Source organism: Saimiri boliviensis, chromosome 5, assembly GCF_048565385.1.
Source record: "Saimiri boliviensis isolate mSaiBol1 chromosome 5, mSaiBol1.pri, whole genome shotgun sequence".
NCBI classification, from domain to species: Eukaryota; Metazoa; Chordata; class Mammalia; order Primates; family Cebidae; genus Saimiri; species Saimiri boliviensis.
In genome coordinates, this window is record NC_133453.1 from 71234752 (window position 1) to 71262670 (window position 27919).

Below are 27919 nucleotides of genomic sequence, written 5' to 3' on the forward strand. Positions count from 1 at the left end.
GTGCCCAGCCTAAAATATAATTCTCTTGATGGCAAAGTAAGATATAAGGTCCAGAATAATCCATAACTGTAGCCATAAGGAAGGGGCCTCAGAAGGGAACCATTTGGCTTGAGTATTACAATTGTGCAAGATATTAAACAACTTTACCAATTCGCAGACTCAATTGTCCCTGTGAGTCCTTCAAGGTCAGAAATTGTTGCTTACTCAACTTTGCAACCGCAGTTGAAAGGCAACCAAGCCATGAGAGATGCACATTAGACAAACACCCCCTCATTTAATCCCCAAATGACCTTATAAATAGGAGCTATTATTTTCCTTTCACAGAAGAAAAATCTGGGGCTTGGCAATGGTAAATGACTTGCTAGGGGTGACAGAGCTTGAGCCATTGAGCCAGACCATGAACCAGGTAGATTTGACTCCCACTCTCAAATTTGTTCAAGATCAGTTGCCTCCTGTGCTTCTCCTGCACACAGGAGGTAACCAATAAATATTACATTTAAGAGCAAACTCCTGTACCCAGAAGTCATGCTGACCTCCTAAGGCTGATCAGACTGTCCAGGCCCCAGCAAGGGTAGCTTTACTAAAGCCAGCACCACAGAGGACCAGGCTTTGTTCCTCTATCCCTCCTGGTAGAGGCAAGCTGTGTCCTCTTCAGAGTCACCCGGGTAAATTTAAAATTTCTGAAGTTCAAAGACATTCACTGTGTGTTCTGACATTTCTCAGGTGGTGCTTCAAAAGCCCTGGCTTCTAGAGGCACAGTGGGCATCATTCCCCACTGAAGTAGGACACCTTTCCTCATCTACTTCTGTCACATCACTACACAGCAGCAAGCCAAAAGTGCCAAGGCTCTGAACTCAGGTTGGTTTTTCATCTTTTTCTTGTGTGTGAGTAATGCCCGAGTTGATAGTCCTGTGAATCCACATGGATTCTGCCTCCTTGGGGTTCCACAGAATCAAAGAGCTTTGTCCTAAATTGAGAGTCTGCTCTCCTTGCATCTTTTTGGATCTCTCCTCCTCAAAATGACTGACATCAGAGCCACCTCTCCTAGGTAGCGTGCCTGTGGCTCTGAGGAAGCCATGTGGCCAGGCCATTCCTGTGACAGACTAAGAGTGGTTTGCTGCTGCTACTGCTACCCAAACTTGAGTAACAACAGAACTGATGACCTTCAGGCAGCCAACACTCACGACCCCCATACCACGTGCAAGACACCTTTCTAAACACTTACTATACATATTAATTCATCTAGTCTTCACAACAACCTTATCAGGCGGACACTACTAACGTGCCCATTTTACAAATAAAGACACTGAAGCTTAGGATGGCCAGCAACCCTCCCAAATACCCCAGAGGTTTCTATTAAAGAGAAGACTCAAATGCAGACTCCCTGGCTCCACAGCCTACTGCCTTCACCACCTTACTGACCCATCCGTCCTTCTACCAGGCTTGTGGTGAAAGCGTGAATGTCTTCCCATGTGAGCCTGACACAGATTTCATATTTGCTTATATCTGATTTTGTCTGCCAGAAACACTAGGTGAACACAGAAAACTGCACCGGGCTGACCTTAGTGGCCTAGGAGGACATATACACATGTGCGCACGCATGCCGCATGCAAACACAAACACACACACTCTCTCTCTCTCTCTTTCTCTCTCTCTCTCCAAATATGTCCAAGCTACCTCAGTCATATCAGTTATGAGCCACACCCATCTGGTATTGCAGGTTTCCCTCCTTCCAGCACTTCACAGTAACTCGCTGCCACCCTTCTGAAATTGTTATGGACTGAACTGTGTGCCCCAGAATTCATCTGTTGAAGCCCTACCTCCCAATGTGATGTCTTGGGAGATGAGGCCTTTAATAAGGTAATTCAGGTTAAATTAGGTCATAAGGGTAGGACTCTATTCCAGTATGACTGGTGTCCTTATTCTTATAGAGGCAGAAACACCAGGGATGTGCGCACACAGTGGAAAGGCCAGAGAGAGGCCCCCGGAGAAACCAAACCTATGACACCTGGGACTTTCAGCCTCCAGAACTATGAGAAAATACATTTCTGTTAAGCCATCCAGTCTGTGGTATTTTGTTAAGACAGCCTGAACTGACTAACAAAGCAACACCCACTACAAGTTTGTCTATTTGTTTGAAACAGACAAACTTCAGGTCTATTTCCAGGTAAAGTGCCATATTTATTATAGTAGTTATGTATTTCTTAACCATTTAATGTATATAAAACCTCTCCTGTTTTTATTAGGTTCCTAGCTTATTTTCAATGTGTCACTGATGAAGTTTTCAAGTGTTGTGTTCCTAACCCATTCTTCTCACAAATCCTATGTTATTTTGTTTTGTTGTGCAATTTTGCATGGTATAGCCATTTTTAGGAACGCATCTGTCACAAGACAGAACAAGTGACTGTACTATTGCCCACAGGTCAATTACTTACAGATCCTAGAGATGAAGCATAAAACATAACCTTTCTACCGCCATCTTCAGGCACCCTGATGAGGCAGGTTCTATTAACATTTCAAGAAGGGCAGGTACCAAGTACAGATAGAATGATTGTAAGTATTGGTGTGGACACATGTATAAGATATGACACTGTATAAACAGTAAAGGATAAAGGATTTATTTCTAGATGGTAGGCTTTGAAGTCTTTCCCCCCACAATTCTGTATGAACATTATGTGGACTTTTATCAATCCTCTACAATCAAAATCAATTATAAAGATTTGCATGATTCTACTCTAAATCAGAAACAAATAACTTTTAAAATAGATTAAACAACAACAAAAATAGTATATAGGTTCAAAAAATAATATGTATATAGGTTACATAATAATATGAGGCCTTAATAAATTCAGTTATTCCTCTACATTCTGTCTTGTCACCATCCAATTCCATATTGGACAAAATTATTGGAAAAATATGATTTTTAAAAGACTTTAGAAATTTAGGCTGCAAAGAAAAACTGACTAGTCAAATGTAGGCAGAGCACAGCAGTAGCTAATGTGCAGCCGGCCTGACCAAGGTATGCCCTGTCTTATATTTTTAGCAAAAAGCTGTTTTCCTTAATTAGCCAGCACACATGCATTAGAGGCCTAGCCATATGCCATCAAGGAATGTGTGAGGCTTGCTCTAAATGGAAAACCTGAGTTCACTGGCCACAGATGGTAGGTCTAGAATAGAAAAAGGGGGCAAGATTTCAAAGATATTTTTGAGGCAAAAGAGCAGACTGTCCGTAGTCTAGTTCATCAATCTTCAGAATTTCTGTAATGAAAGCAATGCTGCCTTAAGGATACTAATTGCTTTGAAGAGTGCCTAGCTAGGCTAAATGAAACTGCACATCATCAAGGCACCTCATCCCAGGAATACTGGGAGATAGGCATACCAATTACAGAACTATTCCAGTTTTTCTATTACATGGCAAAACTCTGAGAAATGGATGACTGTGCCTAGCACTAGGAGACTACATTCTCTTCATTGAAACTCTGAAAGAACCACAAATAGTATTATAATGCTAAAGCAGGGTTCTGCAAACTATGGCTAGAAGGCCAAATCCACCCTGCCATCTGTTTTTGTCTGGCCCATGGGTTTAGAATAGCTTTTATTTTTTGTAATGTATTTTTTAAAGAATAACACTTTATGACACATGAAAATGACATATTCAAATTTCAGTATCCACAAATACACTTTTACTGGAACACAGCCACACACATTTACATCATCTCTGGCTGCTTTTATGCTGCAGCAGAGTTGTAATTGCAACAAAGTCAATATGATCTAAAATATTTATTTTTCTGGCCATTTATAGGAAAAGTTTGCTGACCTCTGTCCCAAAGCTAAAACTGACCTGAATACAACCCACAGATAAAAAACTGTTTAAGGTAATAATCTTGCACAACAAGACATTCACTGAGCAATAACTAGGACTATAACAATGCACTCTGGATGACAGAAGTTGCTCTCCAAACCAGGGACTGTCTTGTATTAATGGTAAATAACCACTACTATCATCATAATAGAGACAAAACAGCTCAACCCTGTACTTTTCAAGAACTAGAGACTGTTCTCCAATTTTATGACTGTTTCCCAGACTTATAATCAGCATCTACACACTGCTGATCATGTATCCTAATACTGAAAAAAGATAGATGCTGTTTCTCTAGAAGATAATAGTTTATTTCCCCCTTCATAAACTGCATTAATCATGAGGAGACTTCAGCAGTAAATTTTGTAACTGATGCTCATCTCATGATCTAACAGAGAAAATAATCAAAACTGAATTTTCTCTCTGGCAAAACTTTGTCCATCACCAGAGTATGGAATAAATGGAAATGGTTTACACAGGGTGTTTTTTGTATTTTTTTTTTTTGTTTCTGCAAATAGGTGGCCATTTATGAAAGCGTTAAACATTTTCCCCAAACTATTTCCTCAGACAAAACGTTGATCTGAAATAAAGGAGTATGAGAGACTCAACTACGTGTTTCCTATATAATCTCACTTCCGTTCCCCTGTCATCAATTATTAGGCTTCACTTTCTACGAAGGTCACAAGATAGCACTGATAATTTATAAACAACTGTAAAAACTGCTATGTAGATTCAAAGTGACCCGGTTAGTAGCATGAGGGTAATTGGCTAACTCATTCATTTTTCAATGATGAATTAGCTTGAGTTCAATGGAATCATAAACTAAGAAAAATCACAGGTCTTCTTTGCAGAAATAAAGTCACAATTTCGAAAGAGTTCCAGATTTTGATGAGTCTGCTGCCACTATAAAGAAGCATACAAATATGACAGCATTGGGGGATAGTTTTAATCAGTATCAATTCTAAAATGGAATTCCTTAAAAAAAAAAAAAAAAAAAGGAATCTTGAGCACAGGTAGGGCCCAAATAAAGGAAATGCCATTTATTCTGACATCTTATCTATGTCTCTTCCTGTCACATCCAGCAAATACTTTTAATATATTATTTATTTTATATTATCCTGAGTGATAAAAACCTACCACTTGGATGCAATTGCCAGAGAAGGATGATACAGCTTCACCAGCCCAAAGGCATAATCCCAACCGACACCTGCTTCCGTTCAGAACCAGTTGCTTCTAAAATGTCTCACATGACATCTCATTTTTATAAATTCTTCATTCTCTCTTGAAATTCTCTATTTCAGTTGCCAATAAGAATTTAAGTGCTTTTGGAAGAAATATTCGTCAAAACTGACATAACTGTGAATGACTGACACCAATCAAGAGAGAAAAAAAATCACGAAATGTATTAGAATTTTACTCACTAAACAGCTGCTACTCAGTCCATCTGCATGTAATGGATATGCCAGAAATTGGACATGCCTGAAGATGCTTACAAGCACAGTTTGGCTGGTATATTGTGCCATTCCACACTGCTGAAAGATGAAATACAATTCTCCTGAAGGGATTTTACATTTTGGAAAAAAAGAAACTTATGTAATAGAAAAATTATAGATTTTGACCCTCAGGTGACAAGCTCCAAATCTGTATTCTCTTGCTAAGTTGATTTTTTTTTTTTTTTACTTCTGAGCAGCAGTTGTCTTTCTTCTTTTTTTTTTTTTTTAATTGCATTTTAGGTTTTGGGGTACATGTGATGAACAGTTGTCTTTCTTCTTAACCAAGGATATGGGTCATAGGCACTTGGGACATTTTTTTCCATGATGTACAAGTTCGGACTCCACCTGAGTCATCATCCTGACACCCTGGGGTGTGGCCTGGGCACATGTATTTTGAAAAGATCAGTAGGTGATTGTGAAATGCATCCTTGGTTAAGAACAACTATGCTAGATCTTATTTTATAGGTAAAAAAACTCTGACACACACATGTGCATACACAGACCACTGTAATTCTACTTTATCCCTCACGGTGTTCTCTAAATGTTCTCCTTTGCCATCCCATTCTTTCCTCTGAATTTCTATCTTTAAAACTGTTATGGAGCATTCCATAGTCAGGTAATTCTCCTAGACAAATTTTATGTTAAGTCAGTATACATTAGGCACTCATTTATAGGGGCAAAGCAGCAAGTGAGATCAGCTACTCTTTCCAAAACAATGCCATTTTAACACAGTGATAACAAATGATTTATTCGGCAGAGTCTGTCTGTTGGGGTAAAGACTGAGAGGAACGAAAGAACAAGATGTGACCCTGTTGGGTTCAAGCTACACAGAACTGAAACTGAAATAAACAGATAGGCAAGTTAAGTGACCACATAAGGCAGCATGTGATTCAGGGTTAAATTACTAGTACTCTAAGGATGCAGGGGAAGCTATGCTCACTCCAGTCCCAACAGTCAGGCCACACTTCAGAGAGGGCCTGGGATTTGAAGAATGGTGAAGCGATAAATGGGTAAGGCAGAGGAAGTTCCTTGCCTGGAACACCACACACAAGGCAGGAAGGAAAATAGCATGGACAGTGAAAACACAGCCCTCTAGAAGAATGATGTGGTTTAGGTGACTGACATCAAACAAGCAAAAGACAGACTGTGCTAGTTGTCAGGCTCAGGGACCTAATATTTATCCTATATTGTCTTTAAACCATCACGGTTTTAAAGCATCAGAACATAGGGATAGTCGTATTTTAGAAAAATAATTTGGGATTGTTGGCAGCAAACAAAATGTCTATGTGTATGCAAGATAAAAAATAAGGAGACATATGATAGTATACTGCGCTATCATGGGGAATTTACAAGAATTAATAGAACTCAGAAGCTGATTGACTTGAGGTTCCAGCCTATGACAAAACAGAAGCATAGAAAACAACAGGAGTAGAAGCAAATTAGAATTGCCAGTTGGAGCTGGTAGAATGATGTCTTAGAAGAAACATCAGCACTGTGCACATTGCTTTGGAAGAAGCTGGTGAGAGGAAATTATTTTAACACATAGAATGGAAGGTAGAGTAAGAGAAAAAACATGAAATTGAAGACTAAATCTGGAGCATCATTAACACGTTAAAGACCACAGAGCAAACACAGAATAAATGATGCAAACAAAACACCTTGGGAAGCCAGGAGAATCTAGTGGCAACTCAGAAATCAAAGACAAAGAGAGTTTCAAAACAAAACTTCATCAGTACTATATCATACAACAGAGAGGTCAAAGGCCACTGACATGGATCCAGTTCTAATCCCAGCAATCCCCTGTGCACCCCAACCCACAGCTGATCTTTTTCCTTTCATCTTTATTACTGACTATCCATATCAATCCTACAACACACGTATCTGGTTATTTTCTAATATCTGTCTTCCACCTACACATACTCGAATATTATGTCTTATTTCCATGACACTATTACAAGTTTCTTGAGGGAAGAAATGATAATCATCTTTTATGCACCACCTCCTCCCCATCATTGCGCCTCCACATTGCCATAGCACTAGCAATCATTTAGAAGCATTTAAATTGATTATAATGATGACTGTCTTATTTATTGCGGTATACACATAATGACCTGTTGAATTCATAGAAAAGGCACAGAACTGGCCTACTGTTAGTACTTGCTACATGAAGTATGATCTAAAGACCAACAGCACCAGCATCACGTGTAAACTTGTTAAAAATGTGCCATCCCGGACCAAGTAAATCAGAGTCCGCATTTTAACAAGATTCCCAGGTTATGCACAATGGTATTTGAGAGAAATTGGTCTAAACTCAGCATAGTAGGGGCTGGCACCAAGTTACGGAAGAAGTTAGTCAGAGGAAGGAAAGATGGCATGTGAGTTTCAACACGTAGACATGCTGAGACCCAACTTCACCCTTGCTTACACTCATGGCTCAAAGACAGAGCCCAGGCCCTTTGAATATATGGCAGGGCCAAGCTGGGAAGCAACTCTGGCTTTTGACCAGGAGCCCAGATACATAAATCCTTCTATAAACCGCCAGTAAGTTCATTTATTGAGAAGGCTTTGCTGATTGTATCCACCTGGTTGTTTTTCCAGACTTTATAAATATTCTAAACTCCTAAAGACCCGATTTATGTTCTCCATATTTACCCAGCCCTAGGAATTTCTGATATTTTTGTTCCTTCCATTCATTTCTCCTATAACATTAGGTTTCCCCCTAAGGATATAGTTACCGAAATACTTTTTTTTTTTTTTACATAATTGAAAGTCAAAGCTGAAAATGCAACTTCAACCCCAAATAGAAAGGGCCTGCAACTAAGAGAGCTACACTGAAAGCACTATTGTTTAAATGACCAGGTGTCAAAAAAAAAAAAAAAAAAAAAAGCTTCCTAAAGAAGAAACTGAAGAACTATCAGAAGACATAGGAACAGCCACACCCAAAAGATAAAGACCACATGGGGTAATGACTCTCCAGGCAGACCTTCTTTTTATTTTGGGGATGTTCTCAATGTTTCAATATATCTTTCTCTGGTTTTCCTAAAGGTAAGTGCATGAAGTATCACTACTTCAAAATAACACTGTGCTGGAAGAGCTCTCTGCACATCTTTTAATATTTTTAACAGCTTTACTGGTATATAATCTATACACCATATAAATATAAAGTTCACATTTCAGAGATGGAAGAGACTTCCATTCCACCCCCCACCTTTAAGTCATGCTTCACTAAACTCACCCAGAAATATAGTATAGCCATTTCTTAAAGCTCCAGGAATACAGAAGATTGTCATAATTCTCTGATAATATATCCTAATATCTCAGTTTTTATTAGTGCAAAGAACCTCTTGACTAAGTTGCCTCTATTAAAATTCAAACTATCCACATCTATAAAAGTTACGATTTTTAATGCTATATTTCAAAGATGGCTGATTGAAAAAAACATTGTAGATCCTTTTATAATACGCTTACTTTGCAGAAACTCCATTAGGAAGTGACTTTATTTACTGTATCCAAAGTGGAAATCACAAATTCTTACATACTACTATCTCCTGTGTTTTTCCAGAACTATTTTCCCACCAAATTGCAGCTTTTTAAGGGCTGCTGGAGCCTCCAGAGATCTGTTATTTTTCACCTCAGGATTGGTATGGGTATTAGGTCTTTTCTTTAAAAAAGAAAATCAGCAACTTACATGCTTTCACAGAACCTCGTCAGCGTGCTTGGCTTCTCCTGATTGCGTCTTTGGCGAAACCAGCGCTGAATGCTTCGAACGTCCCAGTCCAGTTGCTTGGAGAGGCCTTCCAATCTCTTTTCATCAGGATGCTATGAAACAAGGAACCAGAAAAATAATTTTCAATCCATTTTTATTTTCCCCATAAACAGATCTGCCCTTGTCTATATCCAAGGGGGGTTTGTCCCTATTGTTTACTATCTGCTGCTGAGATTCCTATATTTACTACTGAGGACTGAGGCCTTCCACTAGCAGCATGAACAAAAATAACCACTAGGACAAAAGAAGTTACTCATGAAACATTTAAAAACATGAATCTTGCTCTAATGCTTGCACTTCTCCTCATCAGCAATGTGCTTCCCGAAGGGCAACAAAGATTCAATGGAATATCCAACTAGCTGAGTCAGCTCCATCAGTCTTCAAAGGAAGGGAGTCCAGTGAAGGTAAATTTGCAAAGAAGTATCATTCAAATATCTCACTTTCTCAGAAAAAAAGAAAATGCTACACCCAATGATCACATATCAGAATAATGTTGTACCGACAAAAAGCATGGAAAAAGTCCCAAAATGCCTCACTTAAGCCTAAGGTGCCATTTCTACCAAACACGGTTTACCTTTCTTCCCCATTCTCATACCCTTTGCCCCCCATTCTTCACAAATTGCTCTTCTATTCTTTTTCTTGGTCATCCCTTTTTAACCGTATCCCACATCAGGTCTTTTACTAAGACTATGCATTACTTGAAAAAAGTAAACTTGGTGAAGTGGCAAGAGATGGCCCTGAAAAGACAGGCATTTGTTCAATTCCTCACTCCACTGACCTCTCTGAGCCTCAGTTTCCTCATCTGTAAAAAAAGATAGGTTGTTTACCAACCTAAATTATATTGCAGTGAGCACCAAATGTGAAACTGCATGTGAAACTCAGCAACGTTAATTTTCCTCTTTCCTATCTGATATGTTTGGTTGTGTCTCCATCCAAATCTCATCTTTAATTCCCATGTGTTTCAGGAGGGCCAGGGGGAGGTAACTGAATCACGGGGGCAGGCCTTTCCTGTGCTGATCTCGTGATAGTGAATAAGTCTCACAAGATATGACGGTTTTAAAAAGGCGGATTTCCCTGCACAAGCTCTCTTTTCTTGTCTGCCACCATGTGGAACATGCCTTTCACCTTCTGCCATGATTGTGAGGTCTTGTCAGTCTGAGGAACTGTAAGTCCAATAAATCTCCTTCTTGTAAATTGTCCAGTCTCAGGTATGTCTTTATCAGTAACGTGAAAATAAACTAACACACTATGTTCAATGTTAACATTAACAATAATTAACCCTTCTCTTCAATGTGCTAGAGAATGTCTAGCCAACAATCACATAAGGGTGTCCTACTACATAACAAAACTAAGCCACGTGAGCTCCATTTCTTTATTTATTATCTCTTTGCTTAATATTAACTATGTTTATTTAATCTTTCCTTGATTTGATATTAATGCTTTAATGTAAGAAATCAGGAAAAATAACCAAAAAAATGGGCAAGTAGAAGGCACACTGCCCAGCCTTGAAGTTATAAGGGTGAAATATATATATGTATATATATAAATACCTTTCTAAAAGTGGCTCAACCAGCTCAAGGGGTCAGTGCTATGGACTGAATACTTGTGCCCCCCAAAATTTGCATGTTGAAACCCACATCCCCATTGTGATGGTACTAGAAGGGGAGGCTTTGAGAGGTGATGAGATCATGAGGGTGGAGCTCTCAGATTAGAAGTTATTAGAAGAGACATGAGAGAGCTTGCCCATGCTTGCATGCTCTCTCTCTCAATCTCTGTTCCCTGTGGATACAAGAGAAGATGGTCATGTGCCAAACAGAACAAGGCCCTTTGCCAAGAACTCAACCACGTTTACATGCTGATCTCAGCCTTCCAGTCTCCAGAACTGTGAGAAATAAATATTTGTTGTTTAGGCCACCCAGTTGATGGTAATCTGTTATAGCAGTCAGAACTGACTAGAACAGACACATACCAACCAAACACAGTAAATGGTCTGAGGGTACAAAATGTGCTCATCTTGTGCCTATAAATGTTATTTGCCAACTTTCAGTTGAGCATGTACTTTGAAGTTTTTTGTTGTTTTTTTTTTTTGTAGTAATGACGCCATCTACACTCACCTTTGATGTCTCTCTTAATCAAATATACGAGGAGAAAAATCATTGCCTAACAATATACCCTGGCTACACCATCATCTTAACAAAATTCATTTTTAATTTTAGTTTATTTTCTAAGTGTATTAATAAAGAAAAAATTCATATGGGGCAAAAATTAAAGATTATTCAAAGTTTCACCTTCCAACTTTGTTCTGTGTCTTTCAATCCATATTCTCCCTTTCTTACTAGATAACCACAGTTTTATTATTAAATCAGTTTCTTTCCAATATTTATGCAAATATAAACAAACTTTAATATATATTATTATATCTCCCCTTGTCACACAAATAGTTGCATATTACAGATATTTTTCTGGGCTTTGAGTTTTTCACCTTACAATATATACTGAAATATTTCCTATTCACTATATACAGAACACCCTCATTCTTTTGTAGAACTGTAGAAATATACCATAATTTACTTATCCATTCTGCTATTAATGGATATTTAATGGCTTCTGAGCTTGTTCTATAAACAATGCTACAGTAAATAACCTTACCTGGGCCATTTTACACATGTTTCTCTCTGAGATAAGTTCCTGGAAGTCAAAGTTGTAGATCAAAGGAGTCTATGCATTTGTAATTAATTCTGACATTGAAAAGTTATTCTCTCTGATGATTTTACTAATTTATACTCTTACAAGCAAGACTGCCCATTTTCCAAAGCTTCTTCGATGAACTATAATATCAAACATTTCAATTTTTTTCAGTTTAATTCGTAACACAGAATCTCAGTTTCGATTTCCTTTTGAAGAGATAAGCATCTTTTCATGTGTTTAAAAAATCACCTATATTTCCATTTTTTAATCAACAGTATACTGATGTCTATTTCCTATTTTTTCATGATCCCTTGGTATTTTCCTTGTTGATTTGCAGGGTTTCTTCATTTGTTAGGGTGGTTAAACTTGTCTGTACCAGAAGCTGCATACTATTTTCCAGTATGTCATTTGCATTTTAGAATTTGCTTATGATGTTTTTTGCTTTTACTTCCAGAAATTTGATAAAAAGATATTTGAATTTATCAATTTTTTGTTATAGTTTCTAAATTTGGAGTCATAATTAGAAAAGCCTCCCTCATTCCCAATGTTCAAAAGATTTTCCCAGGTTTCCTTTTAATAAATTTAGGGTTTTGATTTTTATATTCAAATCTTTAGTACATTTGGAATACATACTGGTATTCAGTATGAGGAATGAATCTAACTTTTATTTATTTCCAGATGGCTACTCATATACCATTCATCCTTTCCCCCATCAAAAATCCAAATCTTTCTTCTGTTGGTCTGTTTAGTCATGTGCCAGTACCAGTACTATACAGTAAGTTTTCTCAGAAATCTTTATACTTTTTCTATATAAATTTTAAAATTAGCTTGTCTATTTTCAAAATAAACAAATGGTCACACAAGGAACCCTGTTAGTATTTTCACTAAGATCATACCACATTCTAAAATTAATATAGGGTGAATTAATGTCTTTATTCGATTTGTCTTTTGGGTCCTTCAAGACGCAAAATTTTCCTCATCCAGGTCTTGCACATACCTTGTTATGTTTATTCCTAGATATATTATTCTTTCAGGTTTCTACTGAGATTAAGGTACTTTCTTACATCTTTTTAAATTTTATTTTATTTTTTGAAATAGGGTCTAACTCTCTTGTCCATCACGGCTCACTGCAGCCAGGATCTCCCCATGCTCAGGTAATCCTCCCACCTTAAATTCCCAGGTAGCTGGAACTAGATATGCACTACAAAGCCTAATTTTTCATAGAGACAAGGTTTCACCATGTTGCCCAGGCTGGTCTCAAACTCCTGGGCTCAAACAATCTTCCTACCTCAGCCTCCTAAAGTGCTGGGATTAGCCAGCATGCCCAGCCTTTTAGATCTGTTAATGCTTATTGTTTGCGCAAACACACACACACACACGCACACGCACGCACACGCACACACATATATATGCTGTTAATATCTGGTTACTAACTTTGTACTAAAATTTTACATCATCTGTGGTAGCTTTTCATAAGACTCCCTTTATTTTTCAGGTATATAATAATATAATAACATATTACTGAAATGCAGCTTCCATAACCAAAATAAATTTTTAGTATCTTTTTTTACTGGTACCTAGATTATAGCAAGACTCAATAAATACTTCTTTAATGTATGAATAATTCTTCACAATAGCAATAGTTTTGCCACCTGCTTTCCAATTTTTATGACTTTATTTTCTTTCTCTTACTTGCTAGTTCAGTGTAAAATCTGGCACAATATAGAATAGTGCTTACAAAAGTCATTCTTACCTGTTCTGGACTTTAAAGGGAATACTTTTAATTTTCTTAAGGGTCCAGGTTTGGGACTATGATACAAATATATTTGTCATGTAACAAAAACCACCTGTCCCACTTAGATAATTTATTTTAATCAAAAATATGTCAGGTTTCAGCATCTATGGAGTGTGATGTATTTTTCTCATTAGATCTACTAATAAAAGAACATTAATAGATTTTTATATAAAATTATAAATAACTCTTTTAACGTGTTACTAGGTTCAGTTTGCTATTTTTTATTTAGAATTTCCTCATCAATATTAACAATAAAATTTGGTCCCTAGTCTTGATTTTGTTTTTTAATGAAATCTTTGTCAGGCATTGATGTTAATGTCTTATTGCTACATTAAAAGAGAACTGTGTGGCTTTCTTAATGTTCTATGCTTTGATATAGTTTAAGAGAATTATCTCCTGTTAAGAATATGTTAGGATTTTTTGTGAGATGGACATATTGATTTACTTGACCATTGTAATCATGTCACCAAATGTAAGTATACTGAAACATTGTACTGCATATCTTAAATATTTGCAAAAAACAAGGAGACAGTGCACATATAATTTTTAATGTTACAGGCATGAATTCAGGCTTTCACATCTTTAAAATGTTTATCACCTGAGCAAATAAATAAATATATAAATATATATATATATACACATATATATATATATATATATATATATGTATATATATATATATATATATATATATATATGCGCCTACATGTTCAATAAATGCTTTGGGGTTAATGAAAAACAAAATCCTTTGTGACAGCATCTGAGCCTGGTACTCTTTTGCAATTTAGTTCTTCTAATTTGATCTTTACACACATACACACACACAGAGAGAGAGGGAGAGAGAGAGAGAGAGAAAGAGAGAAAGAGACACAAACAGACATACAAAGACAAAGACAGACAGGGTAAATGATATTTTCCTAGAATAAATTTTTTATTCAAGTTTTTCTATTACATTTGCCCCACTCTCTTGATTTTCCTGTTTCTATGGTTATCGATCATAACGTTATTATTTGTGCTTTTTTTTCTTAGTTGGGTTAGCTGTCTTTCAGTAAAACAAAAATTAAATAAATAAATACAGGATTTGGGGATTCATTTTTTTAATTCTATAGTTCTGCTAACTCATTCATTTTAGTTTTATCTGTATTACTTTCTTCCTTCTGCTTATCTCCATTCATTTTGTTGTTCTTTTTCTAATGTTTAACCAAGTGGCTATTTTTTCATATCTGTATGAGTTTTCAATGAGCACTGCTACAACATAGTACATAAAAGTAGTGCTTTGTTTACCACTATTTTCCAAATATTCTGAAATTTCATTTTTACTGAAGAATTAATAATACAGTATTTATAAATTTTCAAGAGCAAGAGGCTTTCTGATTTTTGTTTTCTAATTTCTAGTATTATTAAATCATACCTAATGTTAAAAAATTTATTATAGTTTTTTTAACATAATACAGCATGAATTTTTGTAAGTATTTAATAGGTACTTGAAAGCACAGTCTCTACATTCAGAATATGGCATTATAAATGTACCCCCTTAGATCCTCCTAATTGTGCTCCTTAGAATTTCCATATTCCATTTTATATTTTCTCACTGATTCTGTCATGCCTCAGAGGTAAATTAGAATTTCTTTTGTGTTTCTATTTTTTCTACAATTCCTTTTTATGAATATATAGACACACTGATATTTTATGAATATACAGACATACATGGTTCATAACTATTTTATTTTCATCGTGAATTGCATTCTCTGTCAATAACAACCAATTCTTCCTTTTGTTTAATGCTTTTAGAAATCCTACTTTGTTATTTATATGTACCTGAATACCTTCACCCATGCTCTTATTTTCAGTATCTGTTACTACTTTGTCTTAAGGTGTCTCTCATATACTTTTTTTGTGACTGCATTGTCTTCGTACGGCAGCTGTAATAAAGTTCCCTAAACAACAGAAGTGTATAGTTTCATGGTTCTGGAGGCTGTTAAGTCCCAGATGAAAGTGTTGAAGGGTTTGCTCCTTCTGAAGGATGTGAGGGAAAAATCTGCACCAGGTCTCTCTCCTTGGCTTGTAGATGACTATCTTTTCCCTGTGTTTCTCCACAGCATCTTCCCTCCTGCCTATCTCTGTGTCCATTTTTCCCCTTTGTATAAGTACACAGGGCATACTGGATTAGGACCCACCGTAATAATCCCACTTTAACTAATTTACCTTTGTAAAGATCCTATCTCCAAATAAGGTTACATTCTGAGGTACTAGCGGTCAGGACTTCAACGTATATATTTTGGGGAGGAAAATAATTCGACCCATACCAGGAACCAAGGCCTGAATTATTTTTTATTAGATGAATTAAATTCACTTATGTGTATTGATATGGTTATACATTTGTGTATAGCTCTCTAATTATATTCTAATTTCCATTTTGATGATTTAAAAAACATTTTACTACATGGTTAATTTTTTTTTCCTTTGGAGAGTAATTTTTGTTCTGGTGGTTATCCATATGACACTTCTCCTCCTTTTTCATCGCTAATAATTCATATGAGCAATATTTAAAGTAGCCGTATTTCCCCTTCCTTCTCCTCCACCACACAGTAATATAATAGTCAATAATATTATCTTTCTTAGCATTTACTCTTGTACTATTAAATATGCATATACTCCTAATGATTTGCAAGCTTTAACTGATATGCTTTGACTCCCAACTCTTAGAGATCGTGCAATCAGTGAACTGATTCTGCCTCCTACCTTCTTACCCTTCTCCTCAGTTATTGCTGTATCATTTCTACACTATGGGAACCTAGAACATTAACGTTCTGTCTGTCACTATTCCTTAGATTTCTTTCTCTTTTAGTACTACAGTTTAAATATATTCAAAACTTAACAAACATTCCCAGTAATCTCTTGGTCAGCTAAAATTAATGATTTAATAGAGTCTCCTCAAGAAAGACTCATGGGATAATATCCCTAAATTTTTTCACATTCAAAGATGTCTAAAAACAATTTGGCTAGATATAAAATTCTTAGTTCACATTTTCCTTAGGAATATTGAAAATGTTACTATAGAAAAGCCTACAATCACATAACATTTTCCCTAAAAATAGAGATCTGATGTTTTGCCTGGCTGCTGAAAGAAGTATTTCTTTACTTATCATCCAGCAACTTTAATAATGTAAGTCTTACTGTTGAACTTTCTGGGTCCATTTTCACTATATTTTTTATTAACCTATTAAAATAAACCTCTGTTTATTTTAGGAAAAATCCTTGAATTATATCTCAAAAGTTGTTTTAATTGATTGTTTTATTTTGCTTTTCCTTAAGGGATTCCTATTACAGAGATGCTGAATCTGCTTCGCCTATATATCAACTTTTTAGCTCTTTTTGGTTTGTTTCATTTAATTCAGTTTTACTCTTTCTATCTTCCATATTCTTTGCTGAGTTTTCTGCAGTCACTAGTGTTTCCTGCCTCCTTCCCAGATTTTGTCTTTTTTTCTGTGATGGATTTGGTACTTTTTTCTGAACGCTACCAGCTCACATTCCACCTCCTCTTGTTGATCTACTATTTCTTTCATTTTTATATTTCTTCTTTGTGATCTACACCTTCACAGAGTTACTGCTTCATTTTTAAAAATTTATGGGAAAATATTTAACCACAATTTTCATTGGGCTCTTTAGCCTCATTATTCTAGTGAAAATTTTGTTAACAGGAGATGCTGCACTTTCTATTTATTGTCTTTGATGTTGCGTGAGTTGCTTCTTTATTAATCATCTTTGGATTAGTTGGATTTTCTTGACCTGCTACTTCCAGTACAGTAAGCAGGAAGGATGCTTTTCCAGTCTGGCTATCACAGAGGGAGATGGCCTCCTGAAAATATAACTTCCATGTGGCTTTATGTGTCCCTCCTCCACTCCTGCCAGCCTGGCTCACCTGTTCCTGCACCTATTGTTGCAAACAGTGGGTGGTGCTTTTGTCTCCCCAACTCTTGAGAAGTGCCTTTGTGCTGGCTTTCCTGACATCCATCCCCACAGGGACCTTCGGAAACACGTCATGCTTTTCACTTCCTCCTACTTGGTTTCTGCTCAATCTAGTTAGCCTTTATACATATTTTTAAATCTAGAGATATGCATCTCCTAATTTGCCAAATACAGTAAAACATTTGTGAGATTTACTTTCATTTTTTTTCTGTGTGTGCGTGTGTGTGTGTACACACACACACACACACACACACACACACAATGTGTGTGTGGGAGAGGGTTCTTATTGTTCTTTTCTTATCATCCTCCCTTTTTTTTTTTTGAAAGATTTCCAGGGAAAGAAATGAATAATGGTGACGCACACAAGCATTTATATACTAGAAACATCTAAGTTACTTTTATAATAACATTAATCTTAACCAGCACTGGGAAGAAAAGAAGAAAAGTATAAAATAAAATGAAAGGAAATAGGTTATTGAAGAGAATTAGGAAAAACAAATTATAGCAAATCTGCCTATCACTATAAAATTTAGTCTAACATACCAAAAGTAAATTTTATTATTTCCCTGGATCATAAAACTGGCCTTATATCTCACATATATTTTCACTCCCATGACTTAAGCAGTGATTTGATTAGAAAAGTGAGGTAGTTGGTATCATAGAAACATGTACAAATAATACGGTAGGAGAATCTCCAAAAGTTAAAAGTATATTTACCCAGATAGTTCTGAATATAACCAGTTAAGAAACAACATAACTAGTTAAGAAACATCAGGTCAGAAATATTCACTAAAGCGTAATAATCATTCTGTTGATTTGAATGGATCTGACAGTCTATGATTGTAGATGTTTTGATTCCATTCTAATACTAATGATTAGAATCTCTAGAAACATGATGCAACACTCTTCATTTTAACTCCTCAGGTGATCCTAAATGCAAATCAAAATATGGGAGCCAGTGGGACAAAAGATGCCATATCATTTACAGAATTATTTACATGATTATTTTATTTAACCGTCATGAATGCCTGTGAGATGATTATTCAAAGATTTTTACAAGTGAGTTATCTGCAGCGTGGGGAGGTTAAGAAACTCACCCAAGGCCACAATGACAGGACGAAGCAGAACCAAGGTTTCAACACAAATATCCAGGTGTGACTGGCTCAAACACAAAGGCTTCTACTTACTTTAATAGGAGCAGTTTCTATAAAATGTTTATAATACTTTAGATTTAGGGGATGGGGCAGGAGAGAGAGACAGGCAACAGGCAGATGGGTGTTATTTCAAAAGGAAAGACTGCTAGAGAATATATATGGGCTTAAATGTATCTGCTATTAATAATTTCACAAAGGAGAACCAGACTGTCAAGGCATGTGACCTGTGGGCCACATGGGAACTCTCATTAAGGGTCCACATTTGGGATTGGAAGCCCTGCAGTCACCATCTTGCGATTCCGAATTGTTTTATTATGGAATCTGTGCTTTGTAAATGAAGCCCAATAGGGCATAGGAGAATGTGGCAGGAGCTTGGATTCTGGGCTCATACACAGTCCCACCACTTCCACCAGATGTGTGTGTGGTTGCCCAGTTCTCCATCCCCTGGCTTGTAGCACCCACCACCCTTCCTGTCTCCCTACCTCCTAGTGACTGCTGCTGCCTTCAGCCCCCAGTAGAGGGTCAAGTGCAAGTACTGAGAGTCGAGGTCAAGTTTCAGAGAGGCTGGAGGCAGCTACTCCAGTGCATGTGGTGGGCAACTCAGTAGGGTTGAGCCTCTAGCATGTCCCTGGATCTGGACATAGAGGTTGCAATGCACTTGGAGGTCACTCATCACCCAAGTGTTGGGGCAGTGGGCCTGGAGAAAGGGCTGACTCTATTTCTCTGCTCTCCTGGCCAAGATATAGTGTATCAGCCAGTGGCCAGAGAAAAGGGAAACCTGGCAGCTGGTGGAAGAGGGTGGGGCCCCAGGTACCTGTGTGGGTCTGTACTTTCCTCAAGAGGTCTCCCCATGCCATTAGGGAACATGACATTCCAGGGCAAACAAACAAACAAAAAACACCTTGGCCAAGCATGGTGGCTCACAAATATAATCCCAATACTTTGGGAGGCTAAGGCAGGAGGATTGCTTGAAGCCAGGAGTTCAAGACCAGTCTGGGCAACATAGTGAGACCCTGTCTCTAATTAGCCAGGTGTGGTGGCACACACCTGTAGTCCCAGCTACTTGAGAAGCTGAAGCAAGAGGATCATTTGAGCCCAGGAGTTTGAGGCTGCAGTGTGTCAAGGTTATGCCACAGGACTCCAGCTTGGGCAACAGAGTAAGATCTTGTCTCAAAAACAAAAACACCTTGACAAGTAGAGAGAGACTAAGGGAGGAAGGAAAAAGCTTTCTATTTTTGTACTTTTTAATAGCACATTTTTTTGTGCTTTTTGAACAAGGGATCCCACACTTTCATTCTGTACTGGGCCCCACACTATGTAGCCAGTCGTATGTAGAGATTTTAAGGGTTCATCTCTCACACTTGAAGGATTATAATCATGTCCTTCTACAAAAAGGCAGCTGAAACTGGGGTAAGGCCAGGACAGTGAATGATCATTCACACACATATACACACACTCTCTTCGTTTGGGCTCTCCAAGTCCTGCCCCTCCTATTCCAGTTAACTGACTGGTATGTTCATGTTATAACTAAGACTGAAGAACTACAAAGAATACAAGGAAAACCAGTTCCAACTTTTGCTGCATTTATATTTTAAACACGAGGCTTCCACTTTAATCATGTAAGAACCTCCAAAGGAATCACCTTGGAAACTAAAAGAATATGATCATCCAAATTAGCTAGAAGCAAGTATTCTTTAGAGCAATCAACCTGGCTGCAAAATCTTTTTACTACCTTTATGGAGGGAATTTCTCTAGTAACTATAATAAACATAAGGCAAGGGGAATGAAATGTCCACTGCAGGATTTTTAAGTGGAGCCATCAAATCTAGTGGGGGAAAAACCCTTATTTTATTATTCATTTAGAATACTGCATGTTTAATGTACTTAGAGTAGTTTACAAAGAGACTCCAAATATGTTATAATCACATTTACAAATGAACCTGAGAAGTCTCTACGCATCTGCTTTTTTGAGAGGGAAAAAGTTGTTCACTTCAGTAATTTGATACACTAAATGAAAATACAAGCTTTTTTTTTTTTTTTAAGTATTTTCTTCTTTTAAATACCATAAGATATGTGTCCCTTCAGACAGGAACTTGGCAACCTGAAATTATCTCATAAAAACCACCAGAAGAGCTTTTTCTAAAATTCCATTCATTCTTCTCTTCTTCCTAGCAGAGACAGAAAAAAATGCCTGGTACTTTCTTAAGTTTTTGAAGGAAGGAAACATTTTCAAAAGGACAGAGGGAAAATCTTTAGAGAATTTTGAAAGAAATGAAGACCATAAAATAGACAAAAGTGTTTGGATATCTGAATTAATAGTTGTAACATGAGAAAGATAGTACAAAAGGCTAGAAACACAAATACCAAGAAAAGAAATAGAATTTGCTTAATTCTGTCAAATCATGTCTTGGATACCTGGGTAATTCTCCCAGAAAAAAAATGACAGAGAAAAAATTAACCATTTAATTTATGAGCACACAATACTTCTCATAGAATGTTGTATTTCTCCTGATCTTTTCGGTAAGATATATAAAGAGTCTATAATTTGCTTTATTTCCCTGTGGCCTTCAACTGCGGGTTTCTGACTTCCAGCTTTCTTTGATCTGAAGAAGATATGAACTTGGGGTCGGGGTGGAGGCAGGGGGACATGGCCTTTTCTCCCCACTTCTCTCCCTCTCCCTTCTTCCCACTCCTAGTTTGGGCTTCGACTCCCACCAGATTGATATCTCCTCCCTTTTATTCTCCACAGTGAACCTATCTCTTCACTTAAGACTCTCCTGACCCTCCATCTTCATACCTTTACGGTACAATCTTTTATCTTGCAATTACACCTTCTTGTTGTTTCTGTTTACATTTGTCTACTTATCACAGCTCCTAGAATATGTGGACAATGCTTTAAGCCAAGAGGTCCTTTTTTTCACATACACATAAATCATGTTCTTCAGCTGTACCCAGTCACCTCCACAAAGTTCCTCCAGCCCTCATGCTTCAAGTCACATTTTGCTTTAGGTCACATGAGATTAAAAGAGGCACAGAATTAGACTAATCATTATTTAATCAAGACTGTTCTTAGGCAAGCTACTAAAAATCAACTTGAGCATAATAAGCGCTAGGTCTAAGACAAGCCCATCTTCATTCCGCTTCTGCTACGCTTGCATTCCTTCTGACGACATGTTCTCCAGCATGAGGCGAGGCAAAAGTTGATTCTCCAAACCCAGAAGGGTAGAAACTGAATGACAGCAGGCTGAGAATGGTGACCAGGGACAATCCATACCCCAGGAAAGGACGGTCATACCTTTGTAATTGCAGTGAAGACCTTTTCCAGAATGGCGTTGGGTGGGGCAATTTGTGGTCCATTGGCCTGAATGTTGAGGGCTATGGCACACGGTTTGGCTATAAACCTAAAAATTACAAAAAGAAAAAAGTAGAAGGTCAGAAGTTATTCTTTCTATGTGACTCTTAATGCCACCAGTTACACGTTACTCAATTATCCCAATAAAGTGTGCGTAGGATTTTATGGATGTACATTGCCAACACTCCCATCCGTAACTGTAAGGCAGACTTAACCGATTTTCTCTCCGTTAACCCCCAGCAGTAACATTAAAAAAGAAATCCCTTTAAAACATTTAAACCCTCCAATTCTCAAGTTCTGATGAGACAAAGCTAGAAAGACTATCAGATGAAAATATAAGTGTATAAAATAGAAATAAAACTATTAGGCCGGTCACAGTGGCGCATGCCTGTAATCCCAGCACTTTGGGAGGCAGAGGCAGGCAGATCACAAGATCAAGAGATCAAGACCACCCTGGCCAACATGGTGAAAATCCATCTCTACTAAAAATACAAAAATTAGCTGGGCATGGTGGTGCACGCCTATAGTCCCAGCTACTCGGGACGCTGAGGCAGGAGAATTGCTTGAACCTGGGAAGCAGAGGTGGCAGTGAGCCGAGATTGTGCCACTGTACTCCAGCCAGGCAACAGACCAAGACCCCATCTCAAAAAAAGAAAGAAAGAAAGAAAACGATTTCAAAATGATATAACTTATACTCTTCTTACAGAGCAATAGTCATGTTATATTTCTACTGTGAGAAAACATTTACTAAGCATCTAATTATACATGCAGACAGACCACTTTGATCACCCCTATTCATAAACTTGGCAATTTTTGTCTCTGTAATAAAAGTGTGCTAAATTCAGCCCCAATCCCTATGGCTTCTTAAAATTATCGGCTTTCTGGTTATTTGCTTTTTGCTCATAAAATGTAATGACGGATGTCAAAGGGCATGATGTCCCAGACAAGATGAAAAGTTGCTGAGCATTAACAAGACTGTCTGCATCTTAAGCCAATGTCTATGTCAAGAGGAATGAGAAGACTGAGGCTTCTTTATGGTCACATTTGTTATGTGAATGAGGTGCTGAAGGGGAGCGGGTGAAGTGCATGGAGCACCAAAGTTGTGAGGACATTGCTAATAAAACTGTGTAGAATGAGGTCAGGAGTTCAAGACCAGCCTGGCCAACATGGTGAAACCCCGTCTCTACTAAATTTACAAATATTAGCTGGGCATGGTGGCATGTGCCTGTAATCCCAGCTACTCAGGAGGCTGAGGCAGGAGAATTCCTTGAACCAGGACCCGAGAGGCAAAGGTTGAAGTGAACCGACACTCTGCCACTGCAGTCTGGGTAACAAAGTGAGACTCTGTCTCAAAAAAATTAATTAATTACTTTAGAAACTGTGTAAAAAACATTTAAAAGTTGTTTTAGACTGAATGCTCAAGAAATGAAGTCCTATAAATATTCATTTTCAGTAGTAACATTTAATATTTTCTACTAACACAGAACAATTTAATATCATGTGAAAGTATTACCCAAATTAATCCACTATTGGTCAAAGGCAACAATTGATAAATATGCAAAACAGATCATGAATAACTCTTAGATGAAACTTCTTAATAATAGTTGATGAGATTAAAGAACAGTAGAGAAAGGTTTCTGTTTTTAAAGTAGTACCAGTGAAACTTACATACACAGTATCACATAATTTCCTACTGGATCCTATTTCAAGTAAAAGTGAAGAAATTTATTTAAACAGGGAAATGGAACACTGTACAAATGCAAGCCTAAACCAGGAAAGACAGACATAGAAAAAGCACTGTAATACCTGGTACACTGGGCTCTCTAGGACAAAGCTGGGAAAAAAGAAGAATCACCCTTTCCCGATATACAAATCCTTTAGAAACTGGAGATTTCCCCAAATTGCTATAGTCTCAATTCCGTTTAATGTAAAATTTTCTGAGTTGCATTACCTACGTCCCTACCTTCTTGACAGTAAGTATGACCTTTTCCTATGGACTCTGGCCCTTCTCTATGGTGAAAGAAGGAATTTAGTAAGCAATGACCACAGGACAGAGTCTAGAACTTGTTTCCTTGATAAGGTTTCCTGCTTTGTGGTTACTTGGCCCCTCATCATAAGGTACAGTGAGGGGTGTGAAAAGACATGCAGTCCAGCAAAGGCGAATAGTAAGGTAAGACCGCCAAACGCATTTGATGTGAAGGCCACAACTGTTCCAATGGTTTCCTTCTAGTCTTCCCAGTTGGACTCTTCCCCCACCCTCCCTCATCCTCCCCTTCCCACACCTCTGACGTGCAGTGTTCAAATTCCCTTCGGACTTTGCCATCATTGTTCTTGGAACAGCCTGCTGTTCCAGTACAGTCTCCTTTCTTCATCTAAATAGCACAGAGTCTCAGTGCAGATGCTGATCATTTCCTCTTTGTATGCCCTGTGATAATGCCTGTGCATACATGGGAGGGGGTCAAGACATTTAATCAACTGGTCATCTTCGGTAAATATGTTTTGCTGTTGCTACCATGGTATTGAGTGTTGCTGACAAGTTAACAGATATTCTGTGTGCCCTGTAACAATGCATGGGCAGGCAGTAGGGGAATCAGGAAATTTACTCAACACAATCTCTTCAATAGAAGCTTCCTCATCTCTGCTATTAACCCCCCCCAAAAAAATACCAAAAATTTTTCGTAGTATTTGTTATACATGTTATATACATCTCTCCTTCTCTTTTTAAGCTTCAAACCACTTTTAAAGCTCTGTTTTCTTTAAATCCCAAGAATGAATGCAACAGCATACTACTTAATCACCAATATATCAAATTTCAATAATCAAAACTATCAAACAAATATGATGCTCTGTTAACATATTTTTAAAGCAATGTTTAAAGGAAGGGTGGTAATTATTTCTGCTGCTATGTGGCTATGGAGACCTTGCAATAGGAATTAATCTCTATGCCTCAATCTCCTTATATGTGAAAAAATTATTATAATTATTTAAGTCCATGTATGTGTTTCTACAAATGATGTATGTGTTAAAAATCATATCATAGAGTCTCTTTGCCTAAAACATTTGACAGGAGCCATGAGTAAGGTTTCCTAACACAGCATTTACAAACCATGCCTTTCCTGGGCCCAGCGGTTCACCAGCTTCAGCTACACTGAACCAAGTCATGTGTATTTAAGTTCCAAACATATTATATCTCTTATTTCTAAGCAGATAAAAGAGACCAGAAGTCAGGATAGGCACTGAAAAAAACTAGGAACATCCGGTTGAGTAACCACTTGCCCCAGTTTGCCCTCCGTCCGAGTGCTCCCAGCACCATGTGTGCTGACAAAAGTGTCCCTGTGCGGTATTTTGCCATAGTTAAAAGGAAAAGCAGAGGATCCCATGTGAACATTAAATTGTGATGACTCTCATCCTCAAACCCCAGGCCTGGTGCAGGTCCACAGTGAGTCCACACCAGCAGTGTGATCGGGGTCTGAGTTCATCCACACCTGGCCTTCTCTCAGGGCCCAAACCTTTCCAGCTCTCCTAGCCAACCCAATGGCTCTCAGGGTGTTGTGGCCATATTTCCCACAGGAGAGTTGGTATAACATGTGCATCCCTCTCCTGTGTGTGGCACCCTCAAGAGAGCAGGACCGGACCTTAGTGACGTCCACATCTCAAGAGCCCTGTGCACGATCTCATTTAATCCTCCCTCAACCAGATGAAGTGGGATTACCAACATCTCCACTTTGCAGAAAGGACCAGAGACATCAGTAGCCTCCACTTCCAGGGAAATGGAATCAGAAGACAGCATATTTCTTTCCCAGGAGGGTTAATGTTACAATCAGCTCCCCTATCTGATTCACTGGAAAGGCTAAGCCCCAAAATCTAAGGATATAGAGACAGACAGACAGTGAGAGAGAAAGAAGAATAACAGACACATTTAATAGAATTTAACTCAATTTAAAAATTGAAGTCCCTTCAAGTTTAAATGATCCACGGTAGGCATGTGCCTACATCATCATTCTTTGAACGATGTCATAGGATGTTTTTATTTATATGCCTGGCGCACTGTGGGCACTCAATGAGTATTTGATGGATGAACAAATGAATAAAACAATCAAGTAAAATACAATGGTAGGTGCCCTTACTATCTTTCCAAAGGGGCTGTGCATTTTAATTCCCTTGAATATCCACATCTACTCAGGATCATTTGGGACCCACAAGGTAGAAGGCTGACCACTCCAACTCAAGTAGCCACATCTTTAATATTCATTGTCCCTAGGATGTCAAAGCTGCCTCAAAGAGCACTTGTGTCGCTCCAACAACCCCTCCCTAGGTATGCTCTTTCCAACATATCCCATACTGAGAGTTAAACACTTAATTTTCAGGATTTTTAAAAAATTGCATAAAATAGGCAGAAGAAGTGAATCCCAAATGAAAGAGGAAAAGAGAAGAGCAAATAATTCTTACCAAATAGGTATTACTGAGTATATGAAAATATAGAGATTTTATTTGTGTTTATTCTCCAAAAAAATGTGTGAATCACATTTTTTTTTCAGAGAGCATATTTAGATACCAAATAAGATCCATGACACAGCTATTACAATTTTATCATTGACTATCATGGTCCATTAGACCATGTAAAAAGCTGGGCTTTTTTTTTTTTTTTTTAACACTGGTTTTAACAACAGAAATAAGTTCACAAAAGCTGTCTTTCATAACATTTTGAGAGAAAGAGATAGAGATAGAGAAGCAGATTGATGGGGGATGGGGGTAACACATCAACAAATGTAATAGTTTAAAGGAAATATGTGCTTTCAAGCTTTGATGGTTACTTCTACAAGGAAATGCTCACCTAATTACTTTTTTTAATCAAAGGCGGCAACACCAGCTTCAAAAGATCAAACATCTATAAAGTCCTTTCATGTACTACATTTCCAAGTAAATATAATAAGGATGTAAACTTTGGAAAATACTAATCTCAGTTAAAAAGCAGAGAAAATATCTAAGACATTGCTACTCTTCAATTCTATTTAGCAACATGTATTTGTATTTTTAGCATGAGGTAAACACCTGTGCACAAAGTACTGAAGAAAGCACTGGGCAGTGGTGTGGTGAGAGATATAGTCAAAACGTAAAACGGACCACGCACAGTGGCTCATGCCTGTAATCCCAGCACAGTGGGAGGCTGAGGTGGACAGATCACATGAAGCCAGGAGTTCAAGATCAGCCTGGCCAATATGGTGAAACCCTGTCTCTAGTAGAAATACAAAAACTGGTTGGGCATGGTGGTGCATGTTTGTAATCCCAGGTACTCTGGAGGCTGAGGCAGGAGAATCACTTGAACCCAGGAGGCAGAGGCTGCAGTGAGCCAAGACTGTACCCCTGTACTCCCAGACTTGGCAACAACAGGACTCCACCAAACAACAACAGCAACAACAACAACAACAACAAAACCTCCTCCCCCCAGGAAAAAAAAAAAAAAAAAAAAAAAACAATAAATGAACCTTGCACTCAATGAAGTTTACAATCTGGAAAAGGAGGTTATATATATATAAAAAAAATTACAGGGTATATGTCACTGTTCTAATTACTTTAAAATATTCAATCATCTCCAATGGGTAGCATGGCCAGAGACTTTCAGTTCTTTCAAACTGTATGTAGCACTTCCTGTACTTTCCAGAAATAGTTGGGACACTGATAGTAGCTACACAAACCTACACATGTGAGCAAATTGTGCAGAATTAAATCTCACGCATACATAAATGAGTACAAGTATTAATAAAACTGGGGAAATCTGATTAAGATCAGTAGATTTTATCAATATCAAAAGCCTGGTTCTGATACCATACTAGGGATTTATA

At 37.7% G+C, this 27919-nt stretch overlaps 1 protein-coding gene across 2 annotated transcripts in view; it reads right to left on the reverse strand.

Annotated features, from left to right (window-relative positions):
- The window catches only part of CERS6 (ceramide synthase 6), a 340615-nt gene that overhangs the window by 215070 nt on the left and 97626 nt on the right, over positions 1 to 27919 (reverse strand). For both annotated transcript variants that reach the window (XM_039469926.2, XM_039469927.2), the window contains exons 2-3: positions 22020 to 22125; positions 9041 to 9171 (exon numbers count right to left, since the gene is read on the reverse strand). In XM_039469926.2, coding sequence (XP_039325860.2) covers positions 9041 to 9171; positions 22020 to 22125 — 237 coding nt within the window. The remainder of the gene's footprint in view (positions 1 to 9040; positions 9172 to 22019; positions 22126 to 27919) is intronic.